General features: G+C 46.8%; 6 protein-coding genes across 6 annotated transcripts; 5 read left to right on the top strand and 1 right to left on the bottom strand.

Annotated features, from left to right (window-relative positions):
• The first annotated feature begins 578 nt into the window (after positions 1-578).
• BDV27DRAFT_129746 (uncharacterized protein) lies at positions 579-1448 on the top strand. The gene is made up of 2 exons (XM_032067273.1): positions 579-1033; positions 1088-1448. Exons 1-2 carry the CDS (start codon positions 860-862, stop codon positions 1253-1255), a joined length of 342 nt encoding a protein of 113 aa, XP_031926669.1. The 5' UTR covers positions 579-859; the 3' UTR covers positions 1256-1448.
• Positions 1449-5215: 3767 nt separating this feature from the next.
• BDV27DRAFT_146025 (MCT family MFS transporter) lies at positions 5216-6629 on the top strand (the record flags this gene model as incomplete). Its single annotated transcript, XM_032070509.1, has 2 exons — positions 5216-5422; positions 5475-6629. The coding sequence occupies 2 exons, from the start codon at positions 5216-5218 to the stop codon at positions 6627-6629; spliced, it is 1362 nt and encodes a 453-aa protein (XP_031926668.1).
• Positions 6630-7346: 717 nt separating this feature from the next.
• On the top strand, positions 7347-9600 carry BDV27DRAFT_165403 (Zn(II)2Cys6 transcription factor; the record flags this gene model as incomplete). Its single annotated transcript, XM_032073918.1, has 2 exons — positions 7347-8249; positions 8312-9600. 2 exons carry the CDS (start codon positions 7347-7349, stop codon positions 9533-9535), a joined length of 2127 nt encoding a protein of 708 aa, XP_031926667.1. The 3' UTR covers positions 9536-9600.
• A 1439-nt stretch (positions 9601-11039) lies between these two features.
• BDV27DRAFT_146023 (uncharacterized protein) lies at positions 11040-12133 on the bottom strand (the record flags this gene model as incomplete). Its single annotated transcript, XM_032070508.1, has 6 exons — positions 11040-11156; positions 11220-11483; positions 11576-11758; positions 11813-11965; positions 12037-12056; positions 12091-12133. 6 exons carry the CDS (start codon positions 12131-12133, stop codon positions 11040-11042), a joined length of 780 nt encoding a protein of 259 aa, XP_031926666.1.
• An 811-nt stretch (positions 12134-12944) lies between these two features.
• On the top strand, positions 12945-14613 carry BDV27DRAFT_146022 (T6SS phospholipase effector Tle1-like catalytic domain-containing protein; the record flags this gene model as incomplete). The annotated part of the gene is made up of 2 exons (XM_032070507.1): positions 12945-13055; positions 13111-14613. 2 exons carry the CDS (start codon positions 12945-12947, stop codon positions 14611-14613), a joined length of 1614 nt encoding a protein of 537 aa, XP_031926665.1.
• Positions 14614-15408: 795 nt separating this feature from the next.
• Positions 15409-16900, top strand: BDV27DRAFT_165401 (uncharacterized protein). The gene is made up of 3 exons (XM_032073917.1): positions 15409-15723; positions 15797-16613; positions 16683-16900. Exons 1-3 carry the CDS (start codon positions 15442-15444, stop codon positions 16811-16813), a joined length of 1230 nt encoding a protein of 409 aa, XP_031926664.1. The 5' UTR covers positions 15409-15441; the 3' UTR covers positions 16814-16900.
• The last annotated feature ends 977 nt before the right edge of the window (positions 16901-17877 follow it).

Raw genomic sequence — 17877 nt, 5'->3', positions numbered from 1 at the left:
CCGCTCCTGAGGTAAATGGACTCCCCATCCAATCCGTATTAACGATACCAATTCCCGCAATAACTGGCGAAGATGCCTTTTCATTTTGGAGCGTTTACGCAATGAAGTCATGATGGCTCCCAATCTGAGTCAATAGAATTGACGTGTGCCCCTAGGAGCGTGTTCTAGATCAAGGACCCGACCCGGGAGATTACCGGGTTCGGGATGGGTTCGGGGCGGTTTTAGCGAGGAATCTGATCAACTCTAGCCTAACCTGGCCAAACACCAGCCTAATTGTAATATTAATAGTAGAGAAAGATAAGAATCAGTCTTCTGTCTTGGTATCTAGTAACTACTATCTATCTTCTGCCTAACGTATCCTTACCCTACTTGACAGGTCTTCTACCCTGACTAGTAGATATTCCTTGACATCCCCTGTGTCTGATCCCGGAGCTTGATAGTTAGTCTTGTCACAAGGGCCTGAGGAAAGAGCAAGAATAGAAACCTCTAATGGTGGTAGTAGTAGTAGTAGTAGAAGAAGAAGAAGAAGAAGAACAAGAAGAAGAAGAAGAAGAAGAAGAAGAAGAAAAAGAAGAAGATTTGCACATGACCCAAAGTCAGACAGAACTCCAGAGAACAAACTGTTGTGCATCTGGAGAATAAATATCAAGAAAAATAGCGAGCCAGGTGCGTGCAATAGAACGGGGTTGTTAGATTAGATGAATGTGACTTCACTGATATGCTACCACGTGAAAGAAATACTCCAACAAGCATACAAAGTAGAGAACAACAGGTAGGAAGGCCTTCCTATGATAGATAGCTTGCTCAGATGCCTCCGCATTGAAGTGTCAAATAACCCTCACACCCCCTACTAGATCTCATGAGACTCCGTGCACACCTTTCAACTCGATTGATCTGGAATCGATGCTCTCGATTTTCACTTCTAATTGGGAACGCACAGTCCTGTATTGCAGTCACAGTGTGCGTTCCGGTCTGGGCAATTTGTTGCATAGTGCCATACATTGGTACCAACCCCGTTCTTCACACATCTCATCTTTAGAAATTATATGTTAGCATACAAATATTAATTAGATAGCATGCAACGCACAGAATGGCCACCGTTCTTTTCACATCCCATCACACCCTCACTAGGGCAACCCAAGTTATTCTTTGCGTTGCACACAGCCCGTGGAGCCAAGGTCATTGCAGAGGCAGTGCATGCAAGAATAAAGACCGAGAAATACGGTATCATCATCTTGAAAGAGGAGGTTCTTAGAGGTTCTTAGTAAAACCCAGATTTATTGTCTTGTTTGAGTAGTTGCAAGGGAATTGGGGAAGAAATCAGAGGGGTTCTATAGGCATATTTATAACACAGAAGTGGCCCTGTATATGTTGGTTTGTCTGTTCATTTTACTGATTCTCTAAATGTGTAAATTGTTGTCCAGAGAGCCCCGCTGGGAGGAATAGTCGCCAAGACATTTAGTTTCATTCAAATGTCTCAAGAGTCACAACAGCAAAAGAAGCTAGTTTTTGCTGGCTCGGCCCGATGATTGGTGGTGTCGTGTACTCGTGTTTGCTTTAAATCAATACCAGGTTCTTTAATGAAATCCGGACAGGCCAACCCTGCATCCCAACAACCATTCCCAGGTTATTATTGGCTCGGGCGGGGGAACCGGCACGGCCCGACGGCGTCAATCAACCTACTCTCTATTCTTTTTCTCTTTTCTAAGCCCCCTTCCCTGGTGCACTGCCCTTTTCTGGAATGGTGCCATTACCTCCTCTCCCTTTTCGCTCATCAGCTGCGGAGTCACCGACGTGCCATCTGGTGGACTGAGAGCTTTTGTGTTTGATTTTCAGGCAATCCACTTTATCGTGCTTGTGGTAGGATGGAGCTAGTCGGCTACCCTGTATCTTGCGGTTAAGATGGGTTTCGCCGCATCAGGCACAGGTCGATCGGTGATTTTGAGTGTTGACATCTTTTCCAGCTTCCTTCCTAAATTCCCTCTTTTTGTCCCTTTGAGCATGATTAATTCAGCGGTGGTAAGGATGTCTCCTGTGGTAGAGGTTCATTTCTTAATTGTGTACGTGGAGTAGTATTCCGTAGTCATATGTGCAAAACCATCGGTCAATGGCCGCGCCATAATTTTGATCGATTCATCTACTTTAATGGTCAGCTTGTGCAATGGACCTGCGGGGCTTTAGGGGGCCAAGAACAACTTTCAGGTAATCCGGTTACCCAAGCCAGAGTATCATATAATCAAGGATGTATGGCCTGGAATGCACTGCCTTTCGGGGCAATTCCTTGACCCACCGAATCCAGCTTCTTTATTGTGCCCTGCCTTGTTTATCGGCCAGTGTCAAAGTCACTGCTCGTATTTCATGCTAGCGTATGTCTACAATTGAGCTAAAAACCTGCACTAGTTCAATAGTCTGTTTGAGAAGTGAGGTTTGCAGCTGCAGCCGTCGAACACAGTTGAAGCGGGGCACCCGGGTTTAATCATCAGGTGATATTGATGATGACTGGTGGATATGTCTGCAAATTCTGGTGAAATTTGAGTGTTGGGTGAATTCGCCTCGCTGCTATTCCATAGCAAAGCAGAATGATAGAATCAGTGCACCTATACCAGGTATAAAGAAGGCAAATCGAACCTTGAAAAGCATTGGCACTGTGATATACTTATTGTTACATAAACACTATAATCCGCATATTTTGGCACGTGCGGGGATAGAGAGAATCGGTATATTGTGATCCCGATGTTTCCAGGGACTAACATCTATTTCTCACCGAGCAAAAAGCTACGGGCGCCAAGACCATTACCGTTCTTGTTCTAGTAGGTGAGCGGTGCCACCCTGAAGTCGCGCGACCAGTGAGTGGCGTGAGTGGGTGAGCACTAGGGGTGACCGTTGCACGACTGGATGCTCAGCCAAGGGGCTGTCTATCCTTTGTTCAGATTCCCCACAAGACCAAGTATGATACTTTATTTGAAAATATTTACTGATTTTCAGCTGCCACCGGCCTCAATAATAATATATTCATTTCCACTCTCTTGTTATTGGCTCTCAGTAAAAAAGAAAACGAGAGCGGAGAGACTAGGGAAAATAAAAAATAGGGCGAGAGCTGATTAGAGTCATATAATCTAAGCGAGTATCATTTGATAGAATTGGGGACTACTTCGCCATAAACTCGCATATAGCGAGGTTAATGGAATTTTTATACCTAACCATGGTTAAACCAAAAATTGGATAGTTAATCTAAATTAACTATACTTGAGGCTAGGGGGTTCTACCCTTGGAGTATTGTGTCTAAGGGAGTCTGCCCTAGGCATATTATGTGCTTGAGTAAGCTCAGAATCACTAACTTATTTCACAAGCGAGTGTGTCACAGGTCCGATGATGACTCTTCATGACTGTATTGTATACCCTGCCCGCTGTGTATAGAAAACTCGGTAGCCGAATAGCAATATCGGAATCTATATCTGTTGTCTTTATAATAGTATATAGTAGCCCTCTATCAGTCTTATTTTGTTAGGAAAACAAAGGGGCCCTTCTGACTATAAAATTAGTCTAATATTAATACTTTAATAGCAGAGAAAAGTAAGAATCAATCTTCTGTCTGTATAGTATTTACTGCTTAGCTATCTGCCTATGAACCCTTACCTAATTGACAGGTCTTCTACCCTGAATTGTAGATATCTCATTGACAAATTGACTGATATAAAATAATAAAAAATTAATAGAATCTACTAGTCCAGAAATGAATTATATTAAAAAATAACCTATTAATTGTATATATATTAGTAGTAAGATCAGAGTCCTAATTAAAAACTATTTAATAGAGAAGAGTTATTTCTCTAAGAGAAGAGCAGTATAGTATAGCTGAAAGGCACCTAACCTCGGGGTCAGGTAACACAAGGTTTACCAAAAGATCAACATTACCCGCGAGATATCTCGCGGATCCTAGAACCTACTAAGTAGCGCGCTTGGATAGCCTAAGGTGACCACCTGCACCTTACAATAGTATCGTGAATTTCTATAAAAAAGTAGGGACAAAGATTAGCTATATATATTATATATAGACTGTACAGAAACCGGTGCAAGCAAATATCTGTAGTGCACTGTACTCCGCGCACAACAGCCCGTAGAGTCCAGGGACCATTATTATATAAGGTTATTCGCCCAAGTAGCTCTCATTATCTTCCGCAATAGAAGACTGTGCGTGACATCCTGTCTCCTTATATGTCTCATCGACTCATAGAACATACAGTATGAAATTACTTGCTGCTTCGGCCTGAAAATGGAGTCCTGTCCTTCGGCTCAACTATGAATCCCTCTCCCTATCCTATGCAAAACCTCTAAGACGCATTACCCTGCCGCTAGACTGATGGACAGTGCGCACTGACTGGAACTCTTTACATTGGACCACAGCGATATGTGAGCAAGCGTACCGGGCTCCTGATAAGTCACTGTAAAGGCAAGAAGTGCGGAAAATGTGCATAGATTGAAGCGCTTTGTACATGGTGTGTATCGTAGGGCCTTGCGGCCTTTCTGTATCGGGTATACTATTTACGATCAAATGTCATCTTCTCACATCCCAGAGCGAGTCAATGTGTGCTGGAAAGTCCATGAACATTGAGGGAGTTATGTGGCAATTGATACCAACCCACCTATAATGGCAATGAGGCTGCCACAAAACCGATTGTTGTATGTCTGGCTCAGGCCTAGTGCCGTTCACTTCGCTGTTTTCATATCCTTGCCTTGCTATCGATAGGGTTAGGCTCTCCCCCCACAGTGTGACGGGCTTACGATGAGCTAAAGTAGCTCCTGCACAAGTCCTCTTGGGGGGAGCAAAAGAGACAAGACGAGAAAGAAAGAAAACCACGTCGAATTACCCAGGGCAAATAAAATTCGCAAAGTAGGACACGTTCGTAGAGTTTCGTCCAGTAGGGGTTCGTCTTTCGGCATCTCGGCGCCGATATGAGGATGTTGAATAGTATCAGAACCATGCGGCCCATCGGTGCCGAAGCGCCATGAAGATTACCTCATCTGAATGATGCCGAATTTCCGAAGCCCAATGGCTCATTTACATCGCTAATCAGGTATCATAAACGACCTACATGAAATGGACAGTTGACTCAACTTCAGCTACCCGGTTTTTGCTGTGGAAGGTCTGGCAAAATACCATTATCAAAACTACCACCCCTTGCTCCCTGCAACCGACGATTGCCTCATTACCAGAATGCACGATACCGCCCACAATCCGCACCATGGCCCTCAGCCTGAGGTAGCTGTGAGGGCCGACAATGAGTTCCTTACTATATCGCGGCATCCAAAAGACTCTGAAACACCACAGGATGACTCTCATCCCATCCATGAAGGAGGATATGGTTGGGTCTGTGTAGTATGCACATTCCTCATGAATGCTCACACATGGGGTATCAACAGCGTAAGGCACATTACGGAAATTGAGGTTGAAAGTCAGCTGACGCAACTTCTAGGCGTATGGAGTATTTCTATCTTACTATCTCTCCTCCGATGTGTTTCCCGGAACAACAGCACTCGAGTATGCGTTTGTCGGTGGTCTTAGTATTTCTTGCGCCACGCTTGTATCTCCTCTCGCTACTTACCTAGATAGGAGGATCTCCACTCAATTGGTCCTCAGCATTGGGACGGTTCTCGAGACCCTGTCGCTCATCACCACGTCATTTGTGACAAAGAATTGGCAGCTCTTTCTCTCTCAGGGAGTTTGTTTTGGACTTGGAATGGGTTTCTGTTTCTGTGGGTCCGTGGGAATTGTCTCTCACTGGTTCACGAAACGACGCAGTCTAGTGAATGGGATCACAGCAGCTGGGTCCGGGACAGGGGGCCTGATTTATTCGCTTGCCGTTGGACACATGATCCCGACGGTAGGGTTTCCATGGGCGATGCGCATTATCAGTATTATATCTTTCGCTATCAATCTGGCTTGCGCAAACCTCCTTCGGGTGCCTTCATTCTCCCGGTCTAACATGAGACAGACCCCAATTTTTAGTATGACGCTACTTCGACGACCAGACTATCTTACCTTTCTACTCTGGGCTTTCCTCAGTGCGCTAGGATACATAGCGCTGTTATTCAGCTTGTCAAGCTATGCGGTCGCGGTTGGCTTCACACATGACCAAGCTAGTCTCGCCAGCGCATTGCTCAATTTAGGGCAGGCAATAGGACGTCCCAGTGTTGGGTTGCTAAGTGATTACCTTGGACGTATCAATGTCGCTTCTGGTGCTTCCACTCTGGCAGGCATACTGTGCCTAGTTGTCTGGGTTTTTGCAGAGTCTCTCGTGGTGCTCTACTTCTTCGCCATTGCCGTTGGACTATTCGCAGGTACGCTATTTGCCGCTGCCGCGCCACTCGCTGCAGAGGTCGTGGGTATTGAGGATCTCTCTGCTGCCCTCGGCATTCTGTGGTTGGTTATTTGCCCTCCAACGGCTGTCGCGGAGGCAATTGCTGTGCAACTTCGCGACAGTGAGGCCACCCCTAAGCCCTACCTTCGAGTCCAACTATTTACTGGCATAATGTACTTGGGAGCAGGAGGTTGCCTGTTCATGTTGAGAGTGCTAATGTACGGGTATGGGTCCAAAAGCCGAGGTGGTAATGAGAAGGGAGCTCGCTAATCCGGGTTTGGTTGGTACGAGGGAACAAGCATGATTATGGTTAAACGGAGCCCTGTATAGCTCTGCAAGAGATACAAAGATCAATCTAGAATTATAGAAGTGACTTTCCAACAGTCGATTACTAGGCGAATGTGACTTGCAGAGAACTCTTGTATGCGTGAGAGAGAAAACATATTTCCGTGACGCTGTATGACCGACTTGGCTACTATTAGAACATTCGTATCTAGAAGCCCCGATATTTAATGAGGCAGATACACATCACTGATTGCAATATTTATTTGTGTTCGCCAGGCCATTCCAAACGACTCACAATCACTCAGGTCTTGGCACCATTAGGTGGGTTGTCGAAGGGGGCGGTGTTGGCTATGAGGACAGCCTACCTATATACTACCTAAAGTAGAACAAGAGAAAATGCGATATCCGAAGCCAAACAAAACCAGGTATACATTCTAGTTCTCGTGGGTGAAGTGTTGACAGTTCACCCATTGCTCCACGGCGGACTTTTCGGCGCCGAGAGTCCGAGATGGCAAATGAAACTTCACCACCACCGCAATCGACAGGCTGATTGACTACATTATCTTCGTAGTCCTAACTCAATAGGTTTCCTTTGCGTATATGACTATCTACGAGCTTCTTTTCTCTTCCACCTCTCTCTCTGTCTCTATCTCTCGAAGTTCTCATTTCCCGTTCTGACGTATTTGACAGACTCTACCAAGTATGCCAAAAGTGCAGAAAAGCCATTCACCCCACCAGGACGCTCGATGGTCGCCCCCACCGCGCCTAAGTTCAAGATCGTGTTTGTGCTGCCACCGGCGCAAGGTCCGATGTGATAGAGGTGTACCATGTACCAATTGTGCTAGGGCAGGCTGGACATGTGTGTACCCTAGCAGAGATACCGGCGACGGATCGCGGAGGGTGACGAGCCTGCAAGCAATTACAGACAGATTGGACCGACTGGAGGAAATACTATTAGACATCCGCCAGAGCCAGGGCCGACAAGATGCCCCAGATGGCAACCATCTGGTAACTCCAGAACTCAAGGCCAAAACGCCGACGGCACTCGACCCACGACCCTCCAAACCCTGGGAGCTGTTGTTGGGCAATGGACAACGCGTGCACTATGTGAACAATTCTAATCTTAAGGACCTTTTGCATGACGAGGACCATATGAGGCCTCCTTCTGCCGACCTTGCTACAGTCTCCCCAGCTGAGCACGGTGTATCAAGGAGCGGTTCAGATCGATTAGCGAAGTCTCCCGTGGACGCTGCATCGAGTCTGCACCATCTTCACCCAGAGCCACGGGACGCATTACAACTTTGGGCGCTCTATGTGAAGAATGTCGATCCAGTGTCGAAGATCCTGCATATACCGACCGCGCAATCTGCCATAATTGCCACCATTTTAGATTCGAAGCAGGCCGGTAAATCTATGTCGGCTCTGACGTTTGCCATTTACTTTGCAGCACTTACAAGTATAACTGAACAAGACGCCGCTGAGCTATCGTTGGATAGGGCGCAGCTCCTGGAACACTTTAAACGCGGTCTGGGCCACATCCTAGTTGGAACTGAGTTGTTAAACCAACCAGATATGCCGGCGTTGCAAGCGCTAGCCATCTTCCTAGTAGGTTATAGGTTTATATGTCGGACGATTATCTGATAACACTAACTATCGCTTATTGAAAGACTAGTCTACGCGTCCACGAAACGGGACGTGGCGTCTGGGTCCTTAATGGGATTGCAATTCGATTAGCTCAATCTATTGGCTTGCATCGAGACGGTACCTCCCTCAATTTAACCCCGTTTGAGTCGGAGATTCGTCTACGCTTATGGTGGCACTTTTGTGTGCTAGATGCTCGGTCACCAGAGGACCATGGCTTTGAGCTGACAGGCGACCTACTTAACCATGGCCCAAGACTTCCACTAAACGTTAATGACGACCAGCTTTACCCGACCATGGAGAAGCTGCCGAAGGAAACTGATGAGTGGACTGAAATGTCTTTCTGCATCGGTGGAATAAAGGTTACTAGGCTTCTGCAGCCAATATTGGGCACACGATCAAAGGATACCCTGGGGGATATTGCAGCCAAGCGCAGAACCATCGATGACTATAAGACGTGGCTGGACAGTTCGCTTTCTTCCAGTTGCCATCCACCGGATCATCTTTCCAACCTCGCCTACCGACATTTCATCACAGCCTGCAAGAAGATGGAATTCTTGTTACTGGTACGGCAAGAAATATACCAGGAAAAACAAGCGCAACTACGAAGTAGTCCTGACTACTCCACAAGACCTTCGTTCAAAGCTGCCTGCGATGTCCTAGAAAGCAGTTACATGCTTTTGGAATACTCCGGGCCCTTCAGCCATCACACGTGGCTATTTAAAACATATACACAGTGGTATGCTCTTGCCTACGTTCTCCGCTGTCTCTGTACGAGTCGCAGCACACCGGAAACCGACCATGCCTGGGACTTGGTTAATAATATCCTGCACTGCGCGACTAATTTCAATCTTTCTTCGAACTCTTGCACCACAATCGGCAATAGTAGCATCTGGAGATGTCTCTGCTCACTCCGGGCCCAGGCTTTGTCTTCCCGACTAGCTCAGCAGTCAGCTATAGATTCGGACAATTTAACTCCTCGTTTAGGTTCACATGATGTCGGCATATCTAATGAAAATATCCATGATCGGAACCCCAATAACACTAGGCACGGTCAAACCCCTTTAACTACACCCAACGTCTTGCCTATCAATAGCCCGGCTTACTTCAACGACCCAATAGAACAGTCCTTTGAGAACTTTGCTGATACTCAGCACGGTCTCTTCCCTGCCTCATCTTTACTTGAAGTTCCTTGTCTTCCCGGATGGAATGCCGTGGTCAATGGTGTTCTAGACGACGACTACATCTAGAAGTCTTATACCGATTCTTGAAGGCGTTGCGGGATTTCTCTACCGGGTATGCCATCCACGGTTAAACGAGAATTCCAGGGAGCCAGTCAACCATCTGCTCAATGGTTATTGCAATCTTTGTGTTAGCTACGCCATTCCGAAGCCTTCGAAATCACTCGGGTCATGGGCACTATTCGCCGATTTTTCTGGTGTATTGTTAGCTACAGGATAGCCTACGATGAGCCATGGCTACCACTCCGCAATAACGGAACTTGATTGAGAACTTAGACACCATCTCTTGGGGGAATGGTCAGTTCGTGTTTTTAAGATTTATTGGTTGAGATTCTTAAGGGACGATTAGAAATTGGTGGACCCACCAGTCGAACCCAAAATTAAGCTCTATTACTGAATGTCGATCAGACGGGGGCAGAGGAATAAACTATCCGACAGAGCATCATAAGTAGACTGGTGTTTGGCCAGGTTAGGTTAGGTTAATGGGGTCAGTTATACCTAACCACTAGATTATAGCTAGATCAATAGAACTTCTATATCTAATTACAGTTAAGCCAAAAGTTGAACAGTTAATCTAGATTAACTATACTTAGTACAAATTAGAGTAATAAAATTAATAATTAAATAATATTAGGATTGGTAATGTTATTTAAATAGAAGTAAAGCAGAAGTAGCCGAGTAGATAGATTACTATATATACTGTACAGCAGATGTATGTATATATATCAAAATAGGACCAATTAGCAGGTGAAGAACTGGAGCAAGTCCCTGATTCCCCAGGCACTAGGGTATAGCACGCAGACATTTCCTCACTTGATTAAGCCTCAACCTCTACATCACCAACGTCCCGTTCTCTTCCGGTCGCCTTCAGACATTCGAAGCCGTTCGGGCGATAAAGTCTAATCCTGGAGACATCCAAACTAACTCAGTGATATAACGTTCTACGCTCATCGCACCATATCTCAAGACCGAAGCATAAGCCATTCGAATGACTCAGTAGGATGCAGCACACCTACTAATGGACAGAACTGCCGATGGAACTCTTCCCTGTCTGTGGTGCAAAACGAGATATCTTAAGGTTACAGCGGTCCAGCTTCATTTACGGGGACGTGCGCATCTTCCATAATATCCAGGAACAGACCGAGGAAGACTGGTGTCGTGAAACAAGGGCCTTTCAGTTCCCGGTTCTGGTCTAGTTTACTATTCGTGGTCCCAAACTTCTATATATATGGAAATCTAGCTTCCATGTTTAAAGTGGTTCAACGGCATACATTAATCATTCCATACAGACCACTGTCAGCTAAATAGACGAGAACATAGAAAGAAGGATTATTCCATAGACAGCTTGCCAGGCCTCTCTACCACAAGTGATAATCTGTTTTCCTCACTTTACATAGTGCCTTCATCGCAACCTCAAAAGGTAAAGTATCAAGACGTCGAGTCAAGAGACAGACACCTGGAGAACAGTTCGAAGATCGTCTGCTTGGGAGTCCAATCTTACCTTCTTCGGGGCTCACCCTTCTAAAACGTCGGCACAAGCTTCCTGGATTTTGTTTAAGCCACCAGGACGCTTTTCTAAGGCCGTGGGGGTCACGTTCCCGCCCAAAGCCCCGGGGAGGTAGTCACCATACTACCATTCCGTGAAACCTGTAGTTTCCGGCTTCTAGGTGGTCTTGCTGAAAAAGTCGCAGACCAGGTGGACATTCTCGGCCAGATGCGTTCCATTACTTTGCGGGCCGACAGAAGCAAATGTGCCGCCTCCAGGTTGTAGGACCTCGCTTGAAGTGTTTGTGCCTATCGCATCGCCTGACGCTGTCATGATAAAGTCATAGGGACCGGGACTTTTCAGCTTCGGAACTATCTCATCATCCTTGTAGTCAAAAACCGCAGAGCCCCCGAGGCCACGAACGTCTTCAAACTTTCGCGGGGAAGCGGTTGCCATGGCCTCGTAGCCAAGCTAAAAATGCTGTCAATTATCGATCGGAAACATCAATGGGCTATTCCTACTCACGCCGGCAGCATACTGAACAGCATTATCCCCCCTCCCACGGACCCGCTTGCGCCCCAGACTTGTACTTTTCCATTGCACTTTGTTCCAGGTTTATTCATTCCCAAGCGTAAGTGTGAGGCTGCAACAGCTGTTAAGAGTGAGAAAGGTATCGCAGCAGCGTCCTCGAAAGTTGTGCTTGTTGGTATCATAGCGGTGGTAGCTTCTCTGCTCACGACGAATTTCTACCAGCCTCCGTACTTACATTCTTTGACCTGTTATATAGGTGTATCGCACACGACGCGGTCTCCCTTCTTGAATCTGGCGACTGACGTGCCGACTTCATGGACAGTGCCGGCAACCCCATTACCTGAGATGAATGGGTAAGGCACATCGATGTACGCTCGGGTGCGGACATTGGCATCGAAGGGTTGTATTGCGACGGCGTGACTCTATTACACCTGTTAGTGAAATGATTTTAAGATTAGGGCTCTACTCAAATAGCCATTGTTAACTCCATCACTATTTCATCCTCTAAAAGAGCTGTTATAGGCCGCACCGAATCACGTTTGGTCACCCATTGACTCCAGTATCCAAGCGGCTTCGTTCATAGGTGACATAGTGCCTTGCTGACAACGATCGCGCGCTGTAAATCCAGAGACTTAGGAGTATAATTGAATACTGGATCTTTTATTGCCTTTGACTTTCGGCTAATAGATGTATTTCTCCAGCTGACGAGGTGCGGCCTTATGACATCAGGAGTTTCGGCGAAAAGGAACCATCGCCCCACAAGAGTTTTCCAAAGCATTGGCCTATGTTTGCGATCAACCAATGAAATTTCAGTGGCCTTTATTCATTATAACCAAAAGCGACTTACTAGGTTCCAGACCATTAGTCTTTGTATCCCTATGATTATTTAAACTTTGGTTATGCAATTCTCGCTGTTATGTCGCTCTCTACAAGCCCTCGACAAAGAATAAAGGATGCCTTCAGAATTATTCAGAAAGATGTCATAGTCGTTTCGAAATAAAGGCGGCGAGCCATGGCTCCCTTCCATTGTACTAGAACGCGTTTGAGACCAACCTGCCGTTATGTGCCTCTAGAAGGTCCTTTGGAACCTTTTACAAAGGGTAGTTGAACTGCCGAGTCTAGCTCTTCAGTCGAGATAGGGGCGTTTATCATTCGCTATGCCTACAAGTGATACATAAAGGCAGATCTGAAGAAGTCTATCAAAAGAGCTAGTTCTAGATACCGGAATTACTCAAGGCCAACTTCGCCACATGCTACCCACCGGTACCCCATCCGTGGTCACAACATCCCCACCTCGAGCTTAAAGAACAAAATTGTCAGCTGACATGTGCGGAGGTGGTCTTCTCTGTCTTTCTGCAATGTCCTATTGTATAGCTGCTTACAATCCAAAAACACCTTAGCATGGAGAGAGTTACAGTCGCAGACGCCAGAGAATTTGTCCTCTGTTTTGATGGCACGGGATATAAATTCCGAGGAGATGAAGCAGATAGTAATGTCCTCAAGATTTACAGAGTAAGTCTGTGTGGTAGGAACTGGTTTCTTAGGACAGTCCTTACACGAATAGAAGATGCTTGATCGCAATGACGCACATCAACTCCATTATTATCAGCCGGGATTTGGGACGTATACCACCTCAATTTGGCAGTCCCACAATACCAACCAGAATCGGATCACGAGATGGTTTTCGAATGCAAAAGACGCCGCAGTGGGCACGACATTTGACGAACACGTCATGGATGGCTATAGGTTCCTCATGCGCTTTTACCGCCCCGGCGATGGGATTTACATCTTTGGTTTCAGTCGTGGAGCATATGTGGCGCGTATGCTTGCTGAGATGCTGGACCATATCGGCCTGTTAGAGGCAGGGAACGAAGGGAAGGTCCGCTATGTTTGGTCGATATTCTCCAAGTGGGCGAAATGTGTCAACATTGCGGACAACGACAGAAAAGCAAAAGATGATTTATATACGTACATGAAAGCACTAAGGGAGACTTTCTGTCGCCCAGTATCGCAGATCCGATTTCTCGGATTATTCGACACCGTCAACAGCATACCGCGATTCGAACTGAATCGTAATAAGTTTCTGTTTCCTTTCACAACAAAGACTTCAGCGAAAGTAATTCGGCATGCTGTCGCTATCGACGAGCATCGTGCTAAGTTTCGGCAAGATTTACTGGCAGATGTCAATCCAAATACACGGTCAACGCGGCGCAAATGGCAGGGTCACCGGGAGCGACAAGGGCATCTTCAGCAAGGGCGTTGTACAGGAGAGGCATTTTATCGGCCAGCCCCTCGTGTCCGTCCACAGACCGTGGACTCTGGTAACAAGCGAATAGACACAAAGACCCAACAGCCGATAGGAACGCCATACGATGCGGGGGATCGCCCTTTCACGGAGAACGAGGATACCACCCAGGACATCGAGGAGGTGTGGTTTGCCGGATGCCATGCTGATATTGGCGGTGGATTAAGTTTGGATAAAGAAGAAGACCTGGCGCTGAGCCATGTGCCATTAGTATGGATGGTACAGGAGGCGCAGCGTGCGGGACTCCGATTTGATCCTGAAAAGATGAAGCTATTCCACTGCTTTGATGATTCGGCTGCCGATGGTGGTCTCTCAGGCAATATAGAGCACAGCACCGATGGACAAGAGGCAGGCGACGAATGCGATTTTAAAACCTCCCTCTGGAAGGCCACTATAAATGGACATATACATGACTTCTTACGGTACGGCCATGGCGTCCCATGGCCCACTGTTTTATCATGGAAAATAGTGGAGTACCTTCCGTTTCGGAGGATGGCGTTGCAAAGCGATGGATCTTGGAAACCGATTCGGTGGCCTCTTCCCCTTGGGGAGAGACGTGATCTCCCTAAGGGGGCTAAGGTCCACGGATCAGTCATTCGCCGCATGGAGGCCAATCCAAAGTATAGACCGGGGAATTTGCTCCAATATGGAAAAGGGAAGAACAAGAGTCCCTTAAAGGGTGGTATTGGTGCGTGGGAGGTGCACGCTCATCGAGGCTGTCCAGTGCGAGAAACATACCACAGGAAGTTGTACGAAACCAACTAAAAATTGCGTGACCTGCTATTCGCAGTAACACGTGAGTCATACGCTCTCCTGGAGTGGACAAACTATAACAAGCGCAGGGCAAGGCGAGAAAAAAGGACAACAAAGAAATAGCTAAACGAAAATTATCTGCCATACAGATCATGCTTGGGAATGAAGTCAATTATACCGATGTGCCCGCTTCCTTTATCATAGGCTGAGATCTTAACACAACAAAGCAGCACGGTCAAGTGTCCTTTCTAATTCCGTCCTTCGCAACTCGTATCTTTTGTCAAGGAATGTGGGGGCCAATAATTGCCAACAAATTTGGACAAGAGAGCGATGTCACTCTGATTCCTTGGCACTGAAACATGTGGAGAACTTGACCATAACACTCTGCATTATGGTAACCTGCTGTCGTGGAAAGATATGATTTATATCCCCTTAATTGAGATAGCCAGGTGTATACTAATGTTGACCCTGTTTAATCTCCTCACAAAGAGGGTAGTGTTAGAACAAGATCAACGAAGCCCCAACGTGAGGATAATCCTGGTTAGCTCTTCCTCTTGACTAACTCGATATCCTGGTTGGTAAAAGTCGGATATACCCACCCCTTGTTACAACTAGGGCATCCTTCTACTATAATACTACGATCCTTGTTACTCTCTACACCTTCCATTTTGAGATTCAGACCCATGCTAAGATCCACCGCACCATGTAGGGCTGTGCAGTAGGTGAAAATAGGCCTCCTCAAAATCCGATCATGGAAAATGTCTCTATATTGGGTGTAAACAGGGTAGATAAAATCTGGAACAAGGCTTTCTCGTCGCATCCATCGTACACTCCACTGCAATGCCTCGTCTACTCTTGAAATTAATTCTATGCCTCGCCTTTATATCCTGGACGATTTGGTACGGCAAGACATACTTCTACCGCGACCCTGGCAGCATCTTCTATGATGAAGTCCACGCCTTTGAACAGCGATATTCCCAGCATCGCCGCAGCGAAGTGGACACCTTCATCCGGCTCCAAAACACAACACCAACGTCAGAACCACCCATCAAATCCGGCCCTAATCCCACTCTCTGCTTAGCCTTTAGCTCCGTCCGCCGCCAAACAAGCAACTATCTAGAAGTCCGTTGGTCCTCATCATCCAACCCTTCAAACCCGCAGTTAAAAGCTAACCACCAAAGCTAACCCCAAAAAGACCTCAATAGCGAGCGCCCTCGCAACCCTGACCTCCCAAGAACGGCAAGATCTCCACGTGGCCATCCTCATCGCCGAACCAAACCCATTCCGCCACCCAAACTGGAATACCACCTGGCTGCGCACGATTGCTGACACGTTCACCACTTACAATGCCAGCATAGCCGAGCTATCCCACCTCTCCCACCTCCAATCAACATCCAACTTTGCCGAAAAGGGTATCATCGACTACACCCAAGCTCTGCAACTCTGTCACACAACCGGTGCCCCCTACATTGCCCTGTTTGAAGACGACATCCTCCTCGCAAATACATGGTTCATCCGCACCCTGCTCGGCCTCTCCCAAATCCCCCCCTCAAAAGCCAATTCATGGCTTTTTATGCGTCTCTTCAACCAAGAACGCTCAACGGGATGGGCGAGCCGAGCCATCGGCGGAAACAATGAGCACTGGATTATTCTCGCCATCGCGGTTTCCATTTCGCTAGTAGGGTATCTGGCCCGGCGCCAGAGTAGCATTGCCCGGTCGTGGGTCGATTGGGGCACGCTGGGGGTAGTGGTGCTCGTACTTAATCCGGCGATGGTGGTGCTGTTTTTCCAGGCGGGCAAGGCATCGGTTTTGCCCCCTTCACCTGGGGTTTTTGAGGAGCCGTTTGGGTGTTGTTCGCAGGCGATGGTGTTTCCGACGGAGAGAGTAGCGGATATTGTGCATTTTTTGCGGAGCATGGGAAGTGGGCAGGTGGATTTATTGTTGAATAGGATGGCTGTTGAAATGCAATGGGGGAGGTGGGCGTTGTATCCGATCATGGCGCAGCATATCGGTATGTCCCTCTTTTCTATTTCTGGCTTTTCATTTTGTTGGGAGTATAGTTTGGCTGATTGTGGAGCAGGTCTTGATTCGGCGAGGAAGACTGCGAAAGCTGAGGCGCAGGCGATCTGGAGTATGGCGTTTGAGGATTTAGATCCGGTGGTGTTGGAGAGGGAGCATTCGAGGTTTGTTGAGGAGTACTATGGGCGTTAGATCGTGTAGATTCATTGAATATTTTGCGCATTAACACAGAGTAGGGAGTGGTGTTGGAGGTATCACAGGAAACTACTATGATTAAGTCAATACAATTACCACATAGTATGTCAAGGTCTCACAAAAGTCATATGGTTGAGTTACGTGTTGCTATGTACGGTTGTGTAAAGTGTGACTTGAAGGAAAATGCGGTTTAATGCTCTCGTTACGCCAGTAAACAGAATATCAGTAACATTTTCTAGATGACTTCATCTTGCCCTAACTTCCTAGCCAACATAGCTTGTGGCCACTTCAGCTCTTAGGTGGGGACCCTCGCACCATGCATTTCCCCTAAAGAGTATAGTGCATATGTGCAATCTCAGGGACATATTTCTTCGAGCTGCCAGTCTTAGTTCAACGTCGATGGTTCCAGGGTGGGGAATATCGGAGTGGATAAATGGGTGTTAAGTATTAAAAGGGAGCAGGCGCATATAGTCGGTCCTATCGATATACCAACACATCTGATTTAAAGTTTGCTATCATATGTACCGGGCAAACTCCCAATAACATCAAGTCAGGCTGGGTTTATGCAGTCATTTCTTCCTGCCTCAACTGTTAGCGCAATATCTCTCGGCACTCGGATTCAGAAATCGCCCCCAGGACAGTAAGACAAAGTCTTGGCCGAAGAATGAAGACATAGTGGGTCTACCGTACCAAGATCCCACCGAGCAGGCAGTATCTGCGTTCTGCGACCCATCAAATCTCGTTAAAAGCTGACACAGGAACTTTTCACAGGGAATACTATCAAAAACAATGACTATGTTGGCTTGACTCCGCCGGAAGAATACGCCATTACTGCAAACAACAATAATTAATTATGTAACGATGAAAAATGGCCCCTTGGCAGTTTGCACAGATTGACCCACGGCGAATAAGCAACCATGCCTGACTTGGAGGCTTGTACGACCATCTTTAGTAGCTAAGAGAGACCCATTTATATCAAGGCCGGAATTCTGGATATGTCTGACCTAGTCCTGTAACTGGGGCTTTCTTTCTAACTCTTCACCGTCTGGGTTGTTTGATTT

Source organism: Aspergillus caelatus (genome assembly GCF_009193585.1).
Source record: "Aspergillus caelatus strain CBS 763.97 unplaced genomic scaffold BDV27scaffold_110, whole genome shotgun sequence".
Lineage (NCBI taxonomy): Eukaryota > Fungi > Ascomycota > Eurotiomycetes > Eurotiales > Aspergillaceae > Aspergillus > Aspergillus caelatus.
The sequence above is the reverse complement of the archived record's forward strand: the minus strand, read 5'-3'. Positions and strand labels throughout refer to the sequence as shown.

Excerpts from the sequence above, each read along its gene's own strand:
- BDV27DRAFT_129746 (XM_032067273.1), top strand. The coding sequence starts at position 860 with ATGAGACTCCGTGCACACCTTTCAACTCGATTGATCTGGAATCGATGC. Across the intron at positions 1,034-1,087 it reads CCGTTCTTCACACATCTCAT|AGAATGGCCACCGTTCTTTT; the intron begins CTTTAGAAATTA and ends CATGCAACGCAC.
- BDV27DRAFT_165401 (XM_032073917.1), top strand. The coding sequence starts at position 15,442 with ATGCCTCGTCTACTCTTGAAATTAATTCTATGCCTCGCCTTTATATCC. Across the intron at positions 15,724-15,796 it reads AAACAAGCAACTATCTAGAA|ACCTCAATAGCGAGCGCCCT; the intron begins GTCCGTTGGTCC and ends AACCCCAAAAAG. Across the intron at positions 16,614-16,682 it reads GATCATGGCGCAGCATATCG|GTCTTGATTCGGCGAGGAAG; the intron begins GTATGTCCCTCT and ends ATTGTGGAGCAG.